This window comes from Mastigoproctus giganteus, chromosome 1 (assembly GCF_048544385.1).
Source record: "Mastigoproctus giganteus isolate SK-2022 chromosome 1, ASM4854438v1, whole genome shotgun sequence".
NCBI lineage: Eukaryota > Metazoa > Arthropoda > Arachnida > Uropygi > Thelyphonidae > Mastigoproctus > Mastigoproctus giganteus.
Window position 1 is genome coordinate 216,500,105 of NC_143575.1, and position 20,007 is coordinate 216,520,111.

General features: G+C 37.1%; 1 protein-coding gene across 1 annotated transcript in view; it reads right to left on the reverse strand.

Moving 5' to 3' along the window:
- Positions 1-4,450: 4,450 nt before the first annotated feature.
- Positions 4,451-20,007, reverse strand: part of LOC150091523 (pyruvate kinase PKM-like) — a 182,660-nt gene continuing 167,103 nt past the window's right edge. The window contains exon 11 of the mRNA XM_090376074.1: positions 4,451-4,963. Coding sequence (XP_090232200.1) covers positions 4,794-4,963 — 170 coding nt within the window. The 3' untranslated portion in view covers positions 4,451-4,793. The remainder of the gene's footprint in view (positions 4,964-20,007) is intronic.

Genomic DNA, 20,007 nt, shown 5'->3' on the forward strand with positions numbered 1-20,007 from the left:
TCAGATTACCTTACAGCCTGTCTGCATTGCTCAGAAAACATCACATCTGATTGCACAATTACTCCCAGGTCTTTTTCATTTTCTACCACCCTAAGTGTAGTACCACATAGTTGGTACGTTCCACTTGGGTTAATTCTACCCATATGCAGTACTTTGCATTTGTCAAGGTTAAACTTCAGTTGCCACTTCTCAGCCCATCTGCCCAAATTTTCTAGATCCTGTTGCAGTAGCATACTGCCATTAGTCTTTAACAACCCTGCCAACCTTTGTTTCATCTGCAAACTTAGACACTAAGCCTGATATACCTTCATCAATATCATTGATAAATATACAAAACAGTGGGCCCAACACCAAACCCTGTGGGACTCCACTAATAACATTAGTCCACAGAGAGCAGCATCCGTCGATTGCTACTCTGTCTTCTCCCACTCTGTTATCCATTGTAGCAACTTACCCATCTATCATGGAAGTTGCTAGCTTAAATAAATTCAAGGAGGAACTGGACAAACTTTTAGAGGGAATGGTTGTGTGAATTTTTTTTTTTTTTTGGCTGATGCTACATAAGCTCATATGCTTGCTTTCTTGAATCACATGCCTCTATTACTATTACACAGAGCAATATGGGCTTTGGGCACTGATCCTCCTGAAACCCTACTCCTACTACTAGACAAGTAATTTAGAAAAAATCAGACAGTGCTTCTATAAGAGTCATACTATATTAACGGTAAAATTATGGATTTCTCCATTTCAAAAAGTTCTTTTTCACAATCACCCGCAAACCTGCTCTGCAACTGTTGTTTTAAATGATACTTTAGCTATTACTGTAATATATGCAATTTTCTGGCTAACTGCCTCAAGTTGTGTTAATATAGCAATATAGATCAAACAGCCAAGTCTGGAATGATTTTGAATAGATGTCATTATTTGATTTTTTGGTTTAAAGTGATGCATTTTTCAGATTCCAGATATTTGAAAATTCTGTTGGCAATCTAAAATTAGGACATTTAACTATGGGTATTTTTACCTATACCAGGCAATAACCAAAAATTGGAAATCTTAATTGTTGCCCAACAGTGTAATCATTACAATCTCAGCATTATTAATTTGTGGTTTGTTTTTCGGCAGTGTATTGATAGTTCTGTCTGTAACGTCGATATATAATGTCAAAACTGTAACCTGCATCCAACTGCTTAACGACTACATCATACTAATTTAGTAGATTGGTCAGGCATGACCTCACCTTAACAACCCCATGTTCAGATCCAGTCAAGATTTCATTGTTGCTGGATGGTCCTCAGTGGTTTCCTTAACCATAGACTCCATGATCTTCCCTACCACAGCAGTCAAACTTTGCAGCCTTTTTAATTAGAACTGAAGATATACCACCTCCACTTCTTTATTCTCAATAGCTTTTCTAAGAAACTGTTGTGTGAAATCATTCTCTTGAATGGTTTCAAACTTGCTTTGGACATTCAGTACATGATAGTTGAGGTCTGCCATGGTTTGTACTTGGTTGTGGCCTACCTTTTTGTGGGACAGATGGGTATTGGGCAGACCTTACTGGCAGCAAAGTGGCCAGAAATAACACAACAAATCTGCACAAACACACCAACTTCTGGCTGTTTTAGAGTTCTGTATCATCACAGTGTAACATAGTGGTGTTGAACTGGTGTTCAAGAGCAACCCTCCACAAGATACTATACATATCTGAGATCATTATATCACTTATTTTATAACAGCAGTCTGACATCTTATGATTCAAGTTTGCTTGTGACTGTAAATATCAACAATGAGAAGCATCTGTTCAACTTGTGTCATGTCTGCTGGGCTTTCTATGGCCCTTCCACTGCAACCAATTAAGGGACCTACTGGATTTTACTCTTCTTTCAGGTGTTTATATATGAGAACTCCTTATCTCTGTTCTTAGCTCTTTGCTAGTGCCTTCTCATAATCAGCCTGCCTTACACCATCAGTGGCTTTGTTACATATCCTCTTATAATAGTCATATAAATCTGAATTATGTAATTGTCTAACTGTCCCATGCTTGTTTCCTTTGCTCAATTAAACTCAACTTCATTCATCCATTTTGGTAATTTACATTTATGGAATACAACCAGTGGTATGAATATATTTCATTCTTTATACCTCCCTTTCTTGAAATTGAATTGCTTGGCTTTACTTTTGACCACATAGGGTTTTTTTTTTTTTTTTTTTTGATGCAATCCATTTTATGATATTGTGGTTACTGCCTGCTGCTTCCACCACTGCAAGTTTTTGATACAGTTAAGTTCCTTAGTGAGAACTACATCTAGGATATTAAAGACCCTCTCTCTCTCTCTCTCTCTCTCTCTCTCTCTCTCTCATACATACTGGGATAAGTAGCTATCATCCAGTTTGTTCAAGAAGCTGTTAATATTTATTTCCTTTTGTTACAAAAACACTTATTACATGTTACAGAATGCAAACAAAGATGTATCCAATATACTTTAAAGGACCTTACAAAAAAGCAAAACTTCCTATATAAATAGCACTTGGTGGAACCTACTACCAAGAAGTATCTTAAAATATTTTTTTAAATAAAGTAAGATTAAAGTTTACTTGCTTTTTCTGTCCTATACATACAGGTAGTTCTCGACTTTACAAGGTTATTCGTTAACTTGTAAAGTTAAGCGGGAATTTATTTCCCATAGACATAAGGTTAAAATTAGGGGTTACGTTCTCAACAATGAAATTAGTTAGCTAATTAGTTTGTTTAAACAATGATTGATTTATCGAAAGAAATGAAAACTTGGCCTGTAAAATCAAGCAAATTATAATAGAGAAATTATTTACGACTTACAAATGTTAAAGAATGTTTATTCTTCACCATTCATCAGACTAAATGCACACTCGTTAATCACTCATTACTGGCTCGGCACTTGTTGGCTTGTTGCACAAGGTGTAGTCTTCGTCAGAAATGTTTCAATGTTTCCAAGATAATCTTTGCTTTTAATTATAAATTTCATGATTGCATGCATAAGCATTTTTTAACGGCACACACGAATTGCAACTAACATAACTCGCATGGAGTAACAAGCTTACGAAGCTTAAAAAAAACAGGAAGAGTAGATTCTGAAAATTTATTTACGTTTTTTTTATACGATTGAAGATTTCAGTGAAGGGGAAACACATTTCGCCATAATAACGTAAAAAACCACACAATTCGAGCTATCGGTATTTTTGCAAATGCAAGAAGATTGAGTTTACTACCTGTTTATAATTGTTTGCAGTAACAGAAAAGCCCAATAAACTGGAAAGTGCAAATTGTTTTTGGTTTATAGTCATGACCTCCAGAAATGTGCTTTAGAAAAATATCACAAAGGCTGTTAAAATTGATTCTTATAATGGAACATATGATAACGATGAAAGTGTAGTACATGTTAATGATTTGAAATGGTAACTAATATAATTTAGAAACCACGCTCACGACCTTTTATATGGTCTTAAGGTCATGCTCACGACCTTACAAATGACATTTTAGTGAGATAAATAGCTTAGTTATAAAGCGAAAATTTCAACTTCCGAGATCTTGAAACGAATTACCAAAAAACTGTGTTATTGGGTTCAGATTACGATATTTTAACGATACAATGTCTCTGGAATTGATTATTATTGTAGAGCATGGTACACTGTATTGTATAGCAACGCATGTGGTTTGTAATGTCGTATTTATGAATGTTTAACATTCATTTTTTGCAATTAATGTTCTTATTTTCGATTTTGTTGATACTTGATACTTAGGGGGAAAAAACTCTCAAACCTGGGAACTCTTAAAGCGAGAATTGCCTGTAATTTTTGTTGGTTATAGTACGGTTTACATTAGTAAACATTCAAAATTTTAGTTTTGTTATCCATTAGTTTCTCTAATGGGATGCTCAGAGATAACAGGAATGCTCTAATCCAGTGGTTTTCAAACCAGGGTGCCACAACATTCTAGCGGTGCCATGAAATTTGGGTTTAAGTTACTTAAACTTATTTTATTTATTTTTTTAAAATTTATATATTTATTTCATTATAAAAAGGTGTACAGTATCCATTGTACCATATCTTTTTAATTTTGTGGTGATCTATAATTGATGTTTATTTAATACCTCCTATATAAAGAATAAAATTATTATATAAGTATATATAATGTATTACGAATTGTAATTTTGTCTATAATTATATTATTATAATAATTATCGTATAACATTTTTTTAAATATTGCACGCGTGCAGATTATTAAAAGGTCGAAAACCACTATGTTAAGTATTTCTAGGGGCGCTTTGAAAAAAATTACTGGGACACTAAGGGTGCTATGAACTGAGAAAGTTTTGGAAACTCTGCTCTAATCCATGTGCAAGCCAGATATAAAAATTTTAATGTACATGATTTTATTTGTCTATTTTTTATAAAAAAACAGAACAAGAGCATATTTGCTTAATACTTTAATTTCTAAACTTTGAAATGCAGTAACAATAATGTTTAAAACATAATTACAGTATTCATCATCAAATACAGCTCTATTCTGTATATATATTTATATGATTTTCAAAAAATAACATCTCAATACTTCACCTATGGAATTAAACAGGAATGTTACACAAATGTTCCCAATATGTGTTCCCAAACATGGTTTTAATTCCATGAAAACATCAAGAAAAATACTTTGACACAAAATAATAAAAGGACATAAAAAAAATAATAAGTTACAAAACAAAATATTCTTTAAATGCCTTTTATGACATTAATATTTTATAATTTAATTTGCAGTTTTATTCCACATATACAACACGCATAGTATTAGTTGCACCAGCACCTTGACGCCAACCTGTGACAACAATCACAGCATCCCCAGTCTTAATGAAGTGACGGCTTTTGCCAAAGTCAATAGCATACTGAATACGCACATCAACGTCATGGGGCCAGTCTGGAATTCTGTCGCCTACACAGAAAAGCAAATTAAATGTAAACACAATGACTGAATTAAAATTTTTTTAATAACACTGTACTGGTATCTTAGAAAGGAAACAAAAACATTTTGGCTGCATGCAGTTAAAAACTGAAGAAAATTTATTACTAAATTACAATTTAGAACTTTGAAACTAACTGTGAAATGTTTTAACAGTCAACTGCCCACCTAGATCAACTTTCTCCTTTTGAAATCTGGGGTCAAGTTTGGCACTGTTAGAATTATTTGCTTATAATGCAGACATTTTGTAAAATCGCATGTTGTAAGAGTTTCATTTCATTACCTAAAAACTCATTAAGAATTTCTAGGTAATGTGATGTACAATACCTTTATGCTGTATTGTTGTTTCATTGTACTGTAATCATGGAAACAATAATTTACAAAATTATACCACATAAGGGGACTTAGATTGGAACAGGCATTCTGTGTTATCAGACACTCAGTCTAAAACACTGATGGATCCAATATCTTTCTATTTTAGAAGATTTAGGATAAGTCCAGTTGGCCTGCCTCCCTAAAAAATCCACTCATACACACCTTCTCAATGGTAAGCCCTGTTATGTCACTTTGGTGGCGACGAACCTGTAGAGTGGTTCTTTTCAAGGCACCTGGTCAGTGTGAAGAAGAAAAGACCAAACCCTCCAGCACATGACAACATGATGAAACAAATGGCCCTCAGTACCCGGCAGCTTTCACCCTCCCTCTTATGGCAAGTGAGATTAGGGTGGAAGCAGAGGGTGCTAAGAATTTCTGGGTACAACCAGGCTGCAATGCATGGAAATTGAACTTGGCCTGTTACAACGTAAGATTGCTTATCGGTGAAGATAGGATATTAGAACTGGAAAAGGAATTAGAAAATGTGAATTGGAATATCATCGGCTTGGCAGAAACAAGAAGAAGAAATGAATCACTTAAGTTTTCCACTTACAAGTGGAAATCTGCTGTACACCAATGGAAACAGTGAAAGTGGAGTTGGCTTTCTGGTAATGTAATTACCAGAAAATATAATTACCATAAAGATATAAAAAACATTTTGGAATTCAAAAAGTACCTCACCAAGGGTTTCAATACTACTATTCAGGATTTCTAAGAGGTACAAACTAAAGGTTATAATGATATATGCACCACCATCAAGCCATGATGATGAAGAGGTTGAGGAAATGTACACTGAAATTGAGACTTCAAGATGAACAGAAAACTCACTATACCATTATTATGGGGGACTTCAATGCTAAGGTTAGAAAGAGACAAAACAGCACAGAAAGGGAAACTATAGGAAATTTTGGAACTGGTGAAAGACTTGTGGAATTTGCAGAATCTCGAAGAATGTCAGTAACGAACACGTTTTTCAAGAAAAGGGTGAACAGAAAGTACACATGGAAGAGCCCAAATGGATTAACAACTAATGAAAGACTTGATCCTCACTAACAGAAGATATATTGTGAATGATGTTACCGTCCTGAACAAGACAAATGATGGAAGTGATCACAAAATGGTAAGATGCACACTTGATATATATGTAAGAAAAGAAAGGAAAAAAGACTTGAATAAATATCACAAATGTTTTTGAGATAACAGAAGATGGGAAAAAGCAGTATGTACTGGCACTTAGACAATTTTGAGCTTCTGAAGATCTTTCAGGACCAAGATAACATGGAATACAATTTTCTGATTCGATAAAGCCTGAGAAACCTTTAAGTATAAAGAAATCCAAAGAAGAAAAAATTAGTCAAGAAACACTTGTCACGATAAACTGAAGACAACAAATGAAGAGCAAGATAAACACTGACAAGAACAAAATGGAGTATACGGAGTTATGCAAAGCCATTAGAAAGAGAGAGGACAAAAGATTTAACACAAGAAAAGTAGAACAAGCATTAAGGAAAAACAAAGGACTTGAATCATCAGTCATGAGCAGTAATACAGAAAGACAAATAATACTGAAACTGAAGAATAGTACACTATTTATAAGTACACTGATGGTGTACTTATAAATAGCAGAGAAGGCATAATTCAAATAGGAGAAGGCTACTATAAAGAATTATATAAGGAGCAAGGAAATGATGCAAGAAGTGAGGAAGATGGACCACAAATTAGCAACACATACGGTATACCCAATATCCTCCCCGATGAGGTAGAACATGCATTGAAGAAAATGAAGAATCAGAAAGCCCCGCGTGAAGATGAAGTTACTGTAGAGTTGTTAAAATTAGGAGGAACAGACATGAACCAGAAACTAGCAAGACTTCAAAAAATGCATTAGGAAAGGTGTGATGCCTAAGGAGTGTAATAATGCAACCATTATTTTGCTGCATAAGAAAGAAGATAAATCAGAAATTATAGACCAATTATCTTGTTATCCCACATCTACAAGTTGTTCACAAGGGTCATTGCTAACAGATTAGAAAGAATACTTGATGAGAATCAACCGAAAGAGCAAGCTGGCTTTAGGACAGGATTCTCAACTATGGATCACCTTCACTTAATATCACAGCTAATGGAGAAAGCAAATGAATATAATACACCATTATGCCTGGCATTTGTGGATTATGAAAAGGCATTTGACTCCATACAGCATATGACAATGTTTCGGGCACTGGAAAGACAAGGCATAGATACCCCATATACAGTAGTACCTTGGATTACGAGTAACTTGGTTTGCGAGTGTTTTGCAAGACGAGCAAAAATTTTTAATAAATTTTAACTTGATAAACGAGCGAGGTCTTGCAATACGAGTACAGTCAGTCCTCGTATAACATGTGTTTACACTACACGAATTCGATCATACACGATTTATAAATACGGGAACGATATCTTATATAACACGAACCGCCTTTGTGTTTACAAGAAATGGCAGTCGAACGCGGAATCACCCCAACTGAACGCAACCCGATAGGAATGAAGAGAAGATTTTGAAAATGTATTTATGGTTTTTTATATCAGTAAAGGGGAAACACATTTCACCATAATAACGTAAAAACTAACAATTCCAACTAGTATAATCGCAAATGCAATTAGATCGAGTTTACTACCAGTTTATAACAGATTCCACTAGCAGGAACGCAACTGGAAATTGTTTTTATTGTTTTATGGTAGTAATGCCTAGAAATGTGCTTTAGTAAAATGTGAGGTGTTAATAGTGTATCTCTGCCTTTACGGTGTTGTTTATTCAGTTGCTACACGCGCGCAGCTTTGTTTATGTGTATCAAGCGTGCCTCCTCATTTTGTAATAGTGCGAGCGATGAATCTGATTTCCGTGATATTCTCAAAAGGAGGCAAAAGCAAGTCATTGAAAAGATTCCTTGTTAAAGTCGCACAAAAAGAAAAAGTCAACAGATAGCAGTGATTCCGTTAGAGACAGTGAAAGTCATCCTACCCAATAATTAATAAATTCGATTGGTTTATGTATATTAAATTTAAATATTAAAAATATAAAAAAGGTGTGTATTTTGTATTAATCATTTTTGCAGTATATGAATATTTTTGAGTTTTGGAACAAATCATCTGGGTTTCCATTATTTCTTATGGGGAAATTCGCTTCGATATACGAGTGCTTTGGATTACGAGCACGTTTCCGGAACGGATTATGCTCGCAAACCAAGGTACCACTGTATTATGATTTTGAAGAAAATATATGAGAATGCTACCTCCTTTATTAGACTAGAACAAAGACAGTAGCAAATTTAAAATTGAGAAAGGAGTTTGACAAGGAGACACTATGTCCGAAGTTGTTTGCTGCTGCCCTTCAAGAAGCTTTCAGAAGATTGGACTGGTCCAAGAAAGGAGTCAATGTCAATGGAGAGTACTTAACCATTTACGATTTGCAGATGATTATAAGCCACAATCTCAAAGAATTAGAGGAAAATCTTAATCGGTGTTGCAGAGTTGGTAAGGATTTCGGACTAAAGGTGAATGTGGCTAAAACAAAAGTAATGATGAACAAGTACGTCACGGAAACGGATATAATCATTGAAGGAGCAGTAATTAAAAAGGTGGACTCATACTTATCTGGGACAAGTCATTAGCTGTAATAATGATAAATGGCTGGAAGTCAAGAGAAGAATAAATTTTGGATGGATAGCATTCAGGAAACATAGTCACATACTGAAGAGCAATATCCCAGTTTGTCTGAAATGTAAAATAATGAACCAATGTATACTCCCCACCATGACTTATGGAAGTGAAACTTGGGCACTTACCAAAAGAATGGAAGAAGCTGAAACCACACAACAAAGAATGGAACAAATTATATTAGGAATCAGACTGTTACATAAGAAGAGAAACACATATGGATTAGGCTGCAAACACAAGTAAAGGATATTCTGATCAAAACTAAACTGAAATGGTCTTGGGCTGGACACATAGCTTGAAGACATGATGAGAGATGGACTAAGAAAATAACAGAATGGTACCCAACAGGAGCTAAAAGAAAACACGGAAGACAACAACAGAGATGAACAGATGAAATTCACAAGTTTGTGGGTGGTAAATGGATGGCCATTGCACAAAACAGAACCTGGAAAGTTGCTGGAGAGGCCTTCATCCTGCAGTGTATTGAAAATGGCTGATGATGATGACCACATAAAAGGAATTATTGTAAACTGCAACAACTGGAGAGGTGCTACCTGCACAGAAGGGGTGGTGAGGATTATGATTCTTATCAAACGAGTTTGAACATAACTAAAGCTTTTTCAGATGCTGAACTTATGCATGTCAACATAGAACCTGTATGGTTGTTGTTTATTATTTGGTTTTTAGGAGCATTAACAACTAAGGCCATATTGCTCCGGGGATATGCGGTGGTCATTCCGAACCCCGGTCTAATCAAGAAGCATGTGCTACGCACTGCTGCTCCTGCCCACCTGGCTATCGAGGCACCTACCTGTATGGTGTGAAGTAGTTTGATGCAAAAGCAAAATGAGAGTGGGGTATGCTACTGACTAGAAAAAAAATTGAAGATTATTGATGAGAGCCTATAATATCTTATGAGTGATTTCAGTTTGTCCCTAATTGACTAGTGTAAGTATGAGAAAACTCACCACTGGGAATGAAATTTTTAAATCAACTATTAACTTATTTGTATCAGCACATTGAGGAAAGTACTGGGAGCAAGAATATTCTAGACCTGATCATCACCAAGGAACCAGGTGACCACAGTACAGGAACCAATGGCAGGGAGTGATCCTGGAGTTCTCAGTTGGATGACGGAGAGAGGTGGCAGTGGTTAAAAGCAAAGGAAGGGGTTATAATTTCAGGAAAGGAGATTATGAATGATAGAGACCACACAGCTTAAGACTACATAGCATGGGCTCTAACATGCAGCATCTTACACACTGGAGTGTAACCAATGTATTTTTACATGGCAGTCTAGATGAGTGTTGGAAACATCACATTGGACAGCATCTTTCAGTGTGTGCATGTAGAATGCTGCATGTGATGTTCTTCCTACACACTTTTCCAAGTGAGTAGCAGAGTTATATCTAGTTATAATGTTTGATACTGAAAAATTCAATAATTTTTGAATGGAGTGTGCACACTTTTCTGTATGCTATTTCTTTTGTATTCCAACTAGATATTTTATGTTATATACAAAGCTAGAGCTTCTAAATTATAAAATAGTTAATGCTACTTGGCCTTATTGCAATTTTATGGGTTTGGGAGGACTGTCCTGCCCTTTCACATGTTCCTGCTGTCAGTCAGATTTAAACTGTCTAGAACAATGCAATGTTTTATCACTCATAGTAACTAGATCCTAAATTAAAATTGGATGTCCAACTAATATCATGGGCAACAGCAGAACATTCCTTTTAAGAGTAATACATATTGTACCTCCTTGGACATATTAAACAGCTGAAACCAACAAACTCTGCCTTTGCAATGTTCACAAGGCAGTATATACAGGGGGTGGCCCAAGATTTTCTAAAGGAGGGGACTAAAGTAGCATTGTGGAGAATCATTAAGTTTTAATCATTATGTAGCAGTAAAAAAAAAAACTTCACTTTCTTTTTTTCATTATATAAGGGGATTATGGTACCTTTAGCCCCTTACCTAAGACCACTCCAGAATACTATTTATTTGTTGAACTTGCAGTAGACAGTAGTAATAAAATCACTGTCACTCACTTGGAAAAGGTCTGGGTTTGAATTTCTTGATATACTGGAGGAATTTTTAAAGGCTTCTTCAATCGGGGCCATAGTTGGCCAATTTTGGGTGAGAGGTGGGATTTTTCTTGTGAGTTGTTCTTGGTGTTTTTGGTCCATATAACATGCAGATGGGCCACTGAATACAGAATGGTGAAATACAGTCCAATTTGCTGATGCTCCTAAAAACACCAGAATAACTTTGCAATGAGTTAATATTGCACTACTTACAAATAAATAGCTAATCTGCCATTTATTTAAAATGGGGTGGGGCAATGATAGCTTATTTAAGACCTCACTGATCCCTTGTCAGACAACAGGTGGTCTCTTAAATGAGAGGGGGGAACCATTCGTTTTTTTTGCCTTTTTTGCATTACTTCAAAACAAAATGCCATTTGTTTTAAGTAGTGCAGTGACAGGACAACTCATTCCAAAGACAGTTTCTTCTGCCATGAGCGATAATAGTAACCAGACTAACTTCTGCTAGCATAGCAAAAATGAATTATGCTTACAAGAGACACTGTGAGGCTGATAAATTCTCCGCTCACGACGATCGGATAAATCTAATTCTCTGTTCGATTAATAAAACCGATATTCAGGATGTTGGGGCTAAATTGTCGAAAAACCGTTTTCAATTAGAACCCGCGAAAATTAAGCAAGGGAAAGCCAAATCAAAAGTATTGAGGAGGAGTTGCGACAGAGCCAATGAGAAGGCAAGAGCCCATGACTAACGACACAAGCTTGCTTTCGCTCTTAACGGGGGTGAAAGGGGCAGTGAGAACTTCGGTCCCGCGCTAACAACAATAAGCAAAAAGAAGGTTTACGTTCATAGCGAAACCAGGTGCACACCGGGCCATGATGCAGACTTAGGTAACTAAAAGAACAGTCCTTCATATTTACGACTTTCCCCACTGCCACTGGGAGGAAGCGAAGAATTCCTTTTTGTTCCGTAGCCACCGAAGAAAAAAGTTAAAGGGGAAAAGTAGCACGGAAGCGCGAGGAATATATAAGGGTAAACGGGGGCCTAAAAAGGAGAGTTGGGAGTCTGCTCTTCGTAGAGGAACAACGAGTAGGAAGATCAGCAGAGCAGCGAGAGACAAAGAAAAGAAGAGAGGAACAAAGGCAGAGAAGAAGCAGAGCGGCCACCAGGCACAAACTGCCCGAAAATCAGTAGAGGACCCCACCCAGATTTCACTGGAGAGAAGGAAGCCGTATAACTGAATCCCAGGAGCGAGCGAATTAACTGGTAAGCCATTATATTATTCGTGTGAATGTAACAATCAGAAACCGAAACCAAACTGATAACATTTTCAACGCTTGTTTCCTAATCCCAAATGAATTACATGTTAACACAATATAGGTTAAGCGACTATAATGCTCCTATAAACACCCGAAAATTCCCATCCTGATGCCCACGAGAAAAGCGCAGTATATTCGAGCATGATCAAGCACTAAGTTCCAGATGATGATGAAGGATGCACAAGCCAGGAAACTTAGCCACACCCACCCTCATTTAGCCTCAGAATAGGAGTAAGACCAAAAATGTCTATGAGCATTCTGGACTTTTAACCTAGAACAATCTAGTACCCTACAAAAGGTAAGAATTGTGAAGGATTATTGTTGCAAGATAAAATACAGGATTTCTATGAAGAGCAGAATGTACTAGTTTATTACCAGATCCACATATTTGACATTATGAAAATGTAACCAATGCCTGAATACCACAATTTAAACATATCACCTAAGTAGAGTGCAAGTGTTGTATATCTATTTTGTTTTGTGTTAATAAATATTGTTAGGGGTTTCACTAAGTCTCGTCCTCTCTGCCCATATACAATCACACCAGCACAGGTAAGAACCAACTAAGATAAGTTATATCCGAGGGATTGAGTCAACGCACTGCGATTGTCCAGTCCTTTAACACAATGCTAATCCTTTGCTGCAGTCACAAGGGTTATATAACTTCTGGAGACCGAGGGCAGGGATTTTGTCCTAAGAGTTTGTGAGTTAGAGCGACTAGACGTAAAAAAGGGTGTTGCCCCACAGAAATGAGAGGAAACAAGATGGCGCCTTGAAGTGAACAAACCCAAACAAGAAGGTGCCACATAGCCAAAGAAGACAGGGCCACACACAAGATGATGCTGCAACACCCTACAACACAAAACAGCGATGTAGCTGCTTTCATAATTTTTTCAATACCAAGAGCTCATTAAAAGCTACATACTGATTACAGTAATAGGAAAAGAATTTTTCAAGGATATTTTTTGCTCACTGAAATTTGAGGGGAAAAAAGTATTGAGAATGCTACTAAGCATTAGGTGATCTACTAATGAACTCCCATTTTTGCTTTCCAGTGCTTATACCAATAGATAAACTAGAGCTGTAGGCAGAGATGAAAGTGATTCTTGCACTGATTCTATTGGAACATGCAGCAGCCAGGAAAGCAAGGTGTCAGGAATTTCAAAATCTGCAGTGGGTCATCACAATAAAAGTAAAAATGAGCTGTGTTAGGGTAACTATGAGTAAGAGCAGATGCATATATACTTACATGTCCATGAATGTTAGGAGCATAATAAATAAATTTGACAAATTTGAAGTACTGATTGCATCATCAAATGCAGACATTGTAGGGATATTGCAGACAGTGTCATTCAGACATAAGGGATGCAGAATTTGAATATGGGGAGTACAGTATGTTAGTTTTTTTTTTTTTTAGTGTGTTAGTTGTATGACAGCACCAGGAGTTTCCCCCATCTCCATGTTGTATTCTTTGTATAGGTTACACAGAACTGTGAAGGCCAGAAATTTAAAGGTATATGGAATGTGTAGTGTTACGCTGTTGTTTCTCTGACCATTTAGCCATTGGGTCCCTATTGAGACCCACCGTTGCCTACACTTTGCCACGAGGAGGTAGGCCAGGTACCCAGTAGATTATTTAAGTACTCTGCTGTTGGTGGCAACAGCAGAGTACTTAAATAATCAACAGCAGAGTACTTAATAAATCCTCAGAAATTAGGTGGCAGACCCTGTCACCTAATTTCTGAGGATTTCAGAGCTTGCAGGGCCTATATATATATATATAGGCCTTGGGTGAACACTAGAATTTGGAAAGGCCGAAAGAGGATTACGATAAAGCGGTTGAATTCAGATAGATTAGAATTTGGTGGCATTGTTAGGGGTGTACTCAGTTGGTTTCGTTAGAGTGGTCGGGGGGGGGGGATAGGTAGAAGGATGGGGACGATAGAATAGGCATCTCCAAAGAGGTCAGAGGGGACGAGCCCCACCAGGCAAAGTATGGGGAAGAAGACAGAGACCCGTCTCCTTCCCCCCTGCCTGAGGATGGGGGTTTTAAAGGGAACTGGGTTTGAGTACTCGGTTCAGATTGCCAAATGGCATGTAGGCAGTAGAGCTGCAGTATGTCTCTGTCTGTGATCAGTGTCAGGTCCATGTAAGTGTCGAATCCGATAGAAAGATCAAACTGCCAATCCTGTTCCAGAGGTGGGATATGTTACTGGCAGTGGGGAACCCACCAGGTTTTTTTTTTTTTTTTTTTTTGTTTTGGCTGATGCTGTATAAGCTTGCTTTCTTGCAACATATGCTGCTACTAATGCTAATGCTAATTTAAAAGTTGTAAAAAGTCCAGGGGCATACGACTTAGGTGGCTTTGGGCTAATCATTGCTACCCATGGCAGAAAATTTTTGGTAACCAGACCTCTGGTTTCCTACTCCAACTTTGCTATAACTCGTGGAGCTTTGTGGCTATTCTTTTTCTTTCAGCATTGAAGGTCTTGGCTGTATCAAGGACTACCCAGAAATTCTGTGGGTATGACCCTTTTAAGTCTATAGTACAAGCCTCTTTTGGCTACTTCCAGGTAAAGTGGGAGAGCTCCAGCCAGCAACTGTAGCCCAGGTGTGCTTACTGTTCAACATGCTCAAGTACTGTCCTTTGAATCGATTCTAATTTATTTCAATTTCTTACTATGGACAAGCAGGTGAACGCACTGGCTCCATAGGTGATAACAAGTAGGAACACTGCACAGTATATGATTGCCAGGGTCTATCTTTTGAGCACTCAGTTTGCTTGACTGATCCTGGAAATCATATTGGGAGTACAACTTTGTACAGAAAGGACACACACACACACACACACACACACAACAGAAGGAGGGGTTATGCTCTTAGTTAAAAAGCTTATTAAATCTAAGACACTGCATCCAGTTGACATGGGTGACCAGTACAATGGTTAAGTAAGTCTGGCATGACATAAGCACTGGGAAAACAAAAATGAGAGCAGGAGTGTGTTATAGGCTTAATGACTCTGATGAGAACAATGAACAACTGTACAGAGAAATAGAGTGGTCCAGTAAATCAGATTGTCTTATAATGGGGGATTTTAACTTCCCAGATATTGATTAGAACTTGCGGCTTGGTCACTCACAAACTAGCAAGGCTTTGGGGATTTATTGGAAGATTGCTTTCTGCAGCAGCATTTTTGAGAGGCAACCAGAGACAGTAACACTCTTGATCTGATTATCAGCAGTGATTATTTGTGAATTAAGAATTTTCAGATAAAGGAGCCATTAGGTGGTAGTGATCACAGTGTACTGATGTGGGATTTACTTAAAGATGTAACTACCATCAGGTATAAAGGGAAGGGTTTTTGCTTTCGTAAAGGTGACAACAGTGGTCTCAGACAGTTTTTAAATTCTATACAGTGGGACCAACTGATGATATTACCAACAGCAAATTCTAAATGGGAAGCATTCAAGGAATTAATCTTGGAAGATACTAGGCTTTTCATACAAACTAAGGAATATTGTTCAAGGTTTAGGCCTAAATGGATGTCAGATGAACTAATGAGACTCGTGGCAGAGAAGAATATGGCATGTGGTGCATATAAATCATCAGGAGATACAGAAACCCATGGTAGATATAAGTCTGCAATCTGATTGCTAGTCTGCAATCAAGTCGCAAAGGAGGCTAAGGCAGATTACGAGAAATATTTGGCAAAGGATGCATAGAAAAACAGCAAAGACTTCTTTAATTGTGTAAACAACAGAAGGGTGATGAATCAAATTGGTCCACTCGATATCAATCATTCAACTGTTGATGATCATGCTCGGGTTGCTGATAAAATGAATGAGTATTTCACATTCACACACGAGGAATTCTTAGGGAAAGGAATGCCATAAATTTATCTAACTCTAGCTGCGAGCTAAATGAGTTTGTAATAACTGAGAGGGAAGTGGAAGAGAAATTATTGAAATTAAACAAAGGCACCTGGGGTGGGTAGGACTATCCAATTATATTAAGGGAAGCAGCAAATTAGGTAAGCAAAAGCTTATCCATAATTATGAGTGCACCCTTGGATTCAGGGGATTTGGTTTTTAGGATCATTAGCAACTAAGGCCATTGGATTCAGGGGAAAGGCCCCATGAACTAGAGATATTTGAATCCCCAATTCACAAAGTGGGATCAAAGGGAGACATGAGGAATTACAGACTTTAGCTTAACTTCTGTTACAGGGAAAACAATAGTCACTGGTTAAAGAGTAATATAGGACAATCTAGACAGGGATGCAATTATACTGCAGTTATAGAACAGATTTGTTAAAATGCAATCCTGTCTGACCAATCTGATTGAATACCGAGTGCATCTTTAGGAAGAGAAGAAAAATGCATGTAATGTATATACATTATCAAATGATACAGAAGCCTATGGTAGATATAAACTAGTCTGCAATCAAGTCAAAAAGGAGGTTAGGCAAGCTAAGTCAGATTATGAGATATATTAGAATGGTGTAGTAACAAAGGAATTGGATGCAAAAAATAATTTTGATATACACTTGGATTTCAGGAAAGCTTTCGATACTGTTGCACATAAAAGACTGGTGTAGAAATTGGAGCAGTGTGGCATTAGCAGTGTGTTATTGGCTGAATGACTGTGATAAGTATAACAAAACTGTCAGAGTGGGCCAGTAAATCAGAATGTCTTAAAATGAGGGATTTTAACTTTGCAGATATTGGTTGGAGTTGTGGACTGGTCAATCACGCATAAGCGAGACATGAATTTATTGGATGACTGTTTTCTGAAACAGCATGTTAGAGAGGCAAGAATACAGAGCAAAAAAACTCAATCTGATTATCAACAGTGGTTTTTCACACATTAAGAATATGCAAGTAAAAGAACTACTAGGTGGCAGTGATAACAGTGTATTAATGTGGGATCTACCTAACGATATAACTACCATCAAGGTTTATATAACTACCATGGAAGGATTTTTGCTTTCGTAAAGGGACTACAATGGTCTCAGAGAGTTTTTAAAAATTCTATACAGTGGGACCATCTGATAATGTTACCAACAGCAAATTCTAAATGGGAAACAATCAGGGAAGCAATCATAGAAGCTACTAGGCTTTTCATACAAAGAAATGCTGTTCCAAGCTTAGACCTAAATGGATATCAGATGAGCTGATGAGACTTGTGGCAGATTAGAAATATGCATAGCATACATATAAATTAAAGTGGTGTTATTAGTGGAGTCCCACTAATTAATATTAGTGGAGTGGAGTCAGGGTTCAGTGCTGAGCCCATTGTTGCTTTCTATCAGGCTTATGAAGTTAAGTTTGCAAATGATACAAAGGTTGGCAGGGCAGTAAATGACAGTAATCAAGGTAAACTATTGCAACAGATCTTGAAAAATTAGGCATTTGGGCTAAGGAATGGCAATTGAGGTTTAACAAATGCAAGGTACTGCATATGGGGTTGAGGTAATCCTCCTAGATTCATACAACAACTGTATGGTACTACACTCAGAGTAGTGGAAAATGATAAAGACCTGGGGCTAATTGTGCAGTAAGAATCGAAGTTTCCTGAGCAATGCAGGCAAGCTGCTAGGGCAGCTTATGCAGTTTTGTTTATGGTATACAGGAACTTTGCTAGCAGGAATAAGGAAGTGATTATCCCATTGTATAAGGTTAGGATACATCTTGAGTACTGCATACAGGTCTGGCAGCCTCATTTAGGAAGGATGTAGATCTACTGGAATGGGTGCATAGAAGGACGAGGAGATTGGTGAAGGGAATGAAAGGGTGGTCTCACCAAAAAAGGCTTCAGTTCTGTGAAGTGCAACATCTGGAGACTAGGCACCTGCAAGGTGATCTGACCGAGGTGTTTAAGGCTTTCAATGGATTGAGCAAGCCTAATGCTGATGGCATGTTTCCTCTTGTTTAGACTACACACATGGGGGACATAAATTCAAATTGAGGAAGGACAGCTGCAGGGTGCAAAGGTTTGCCTTCAGCCAGTGGGCAGTTTGAATAAATTCAGGAAAAAAACCAGACAAATTCTTGGAGGGCAGGTGAAAATAGGAGGTTTTTTTTTTTTTTTTTTTGTTGATGACGCTTTATATGCTTGCTTTCTTGCATTGTATGCCACTACTACTACTACTAATAAATTTCTTTCACATTTATTAAACATACAATCTAGAAACTGAAGTCTAAAATATCTTCTGTCTTCTCAACATACAATCCATACATGGTACTAAGTACTACAAGGTTCTTATACCTTTTAAGTTTGGGATTTTCAAATAAAATAAAAAAAAAAAAAAAAAATCCTAAGGCTTCCTTGTACCATATGGTTAATATTAATAAGGAAACATGTTGATGAGACAAGATAGAACATTCAAAGTCTGAATTTGATGCAATTATTTTCCACCATTTTATCTTCTATAATAGTAAGAATCAGATTTGTAATGAGTCAGGGACAGTCCCAGGTATGGAACAAAGTGGATACAACATCTGTTTATGATCAAAATAATCTGCATTTTTTTTACTGTTACATGATGACTAATGCTTAATGATTACCAGAACACTTTATACCTCCTATAACTACTTTAGACCCCCCACTTTAGAAAATCCTGGAACTACCCTGATGAAAGTTGCAAATCGACAAGTAAGAAAAGTATTTTTTTATTAACTGAACAAGTTTCAATATTTTACTGGTGTTTTCATCTACAGTAAAAAGAAAAAAAATAATAATAATAACATAAAGACTTACATATTGATGGATTAGTAAAAATCAGTCCATAAAATAGTCTGTATAGTCCCACCAACTAAAAATGAAACTAGAAGTGTAGCAAAGCTATGTTCAGGAGCTGACTGAATAATCTGGAAGGGATCCCTAAAATGTGATGGACAGTAGGTTAGGTGGAACTCAACCTTCTTGATATTTAAAGTGACTGTTAGTTGTCTTACGGTACCAGAGGTTTCCCCCATCTCCACTATTTAAAGTGACTGTGTAAACTCAAGTAGCAGCGAGTCTGTCAAATATGCAGTTACTAAAGACAGTAACCACATGTTTGACAAAAGCTTTCCGCTATCCAACAGATTGGCTAGCTGAAAGCTTTATGTCACTAATTTATGTCCTTGGCAAAACAGCACCTCCAATATGGAGGAGAGCATTAATGATTTCAGAAAATCTGCAATGTGTGTCAAGCTCTCATCCAAACCTCCCCAAGTGGGAATGTCTCTGGGCTATCACATTCCTATTGGGGTAAGCATGTAGAAAAACTGGTGAAAAGCCAATAGCTCGGTGATAAAAATCTACATGTTTGTGGTAAACAAGTACTGTGCCACGCTACATGAAATGGCTACAACTGTTCCACTGGCAGTACTGAATACAGACTTGAAGGGAAGGGGATGGCTAACAAACAGCTTATTTCATGTCAATGCTTAACTATCTTGGTTGGAGGTTGCTTTCAGCGTTGAACACTTAGGTGATGTATGGGAGCCAACATCACCTAAGTCTCCCATGCCACAACATCAAGTCTCCCATGCCACAACATCGACTTGTCAATACAGATGTTTTTATTCAGTC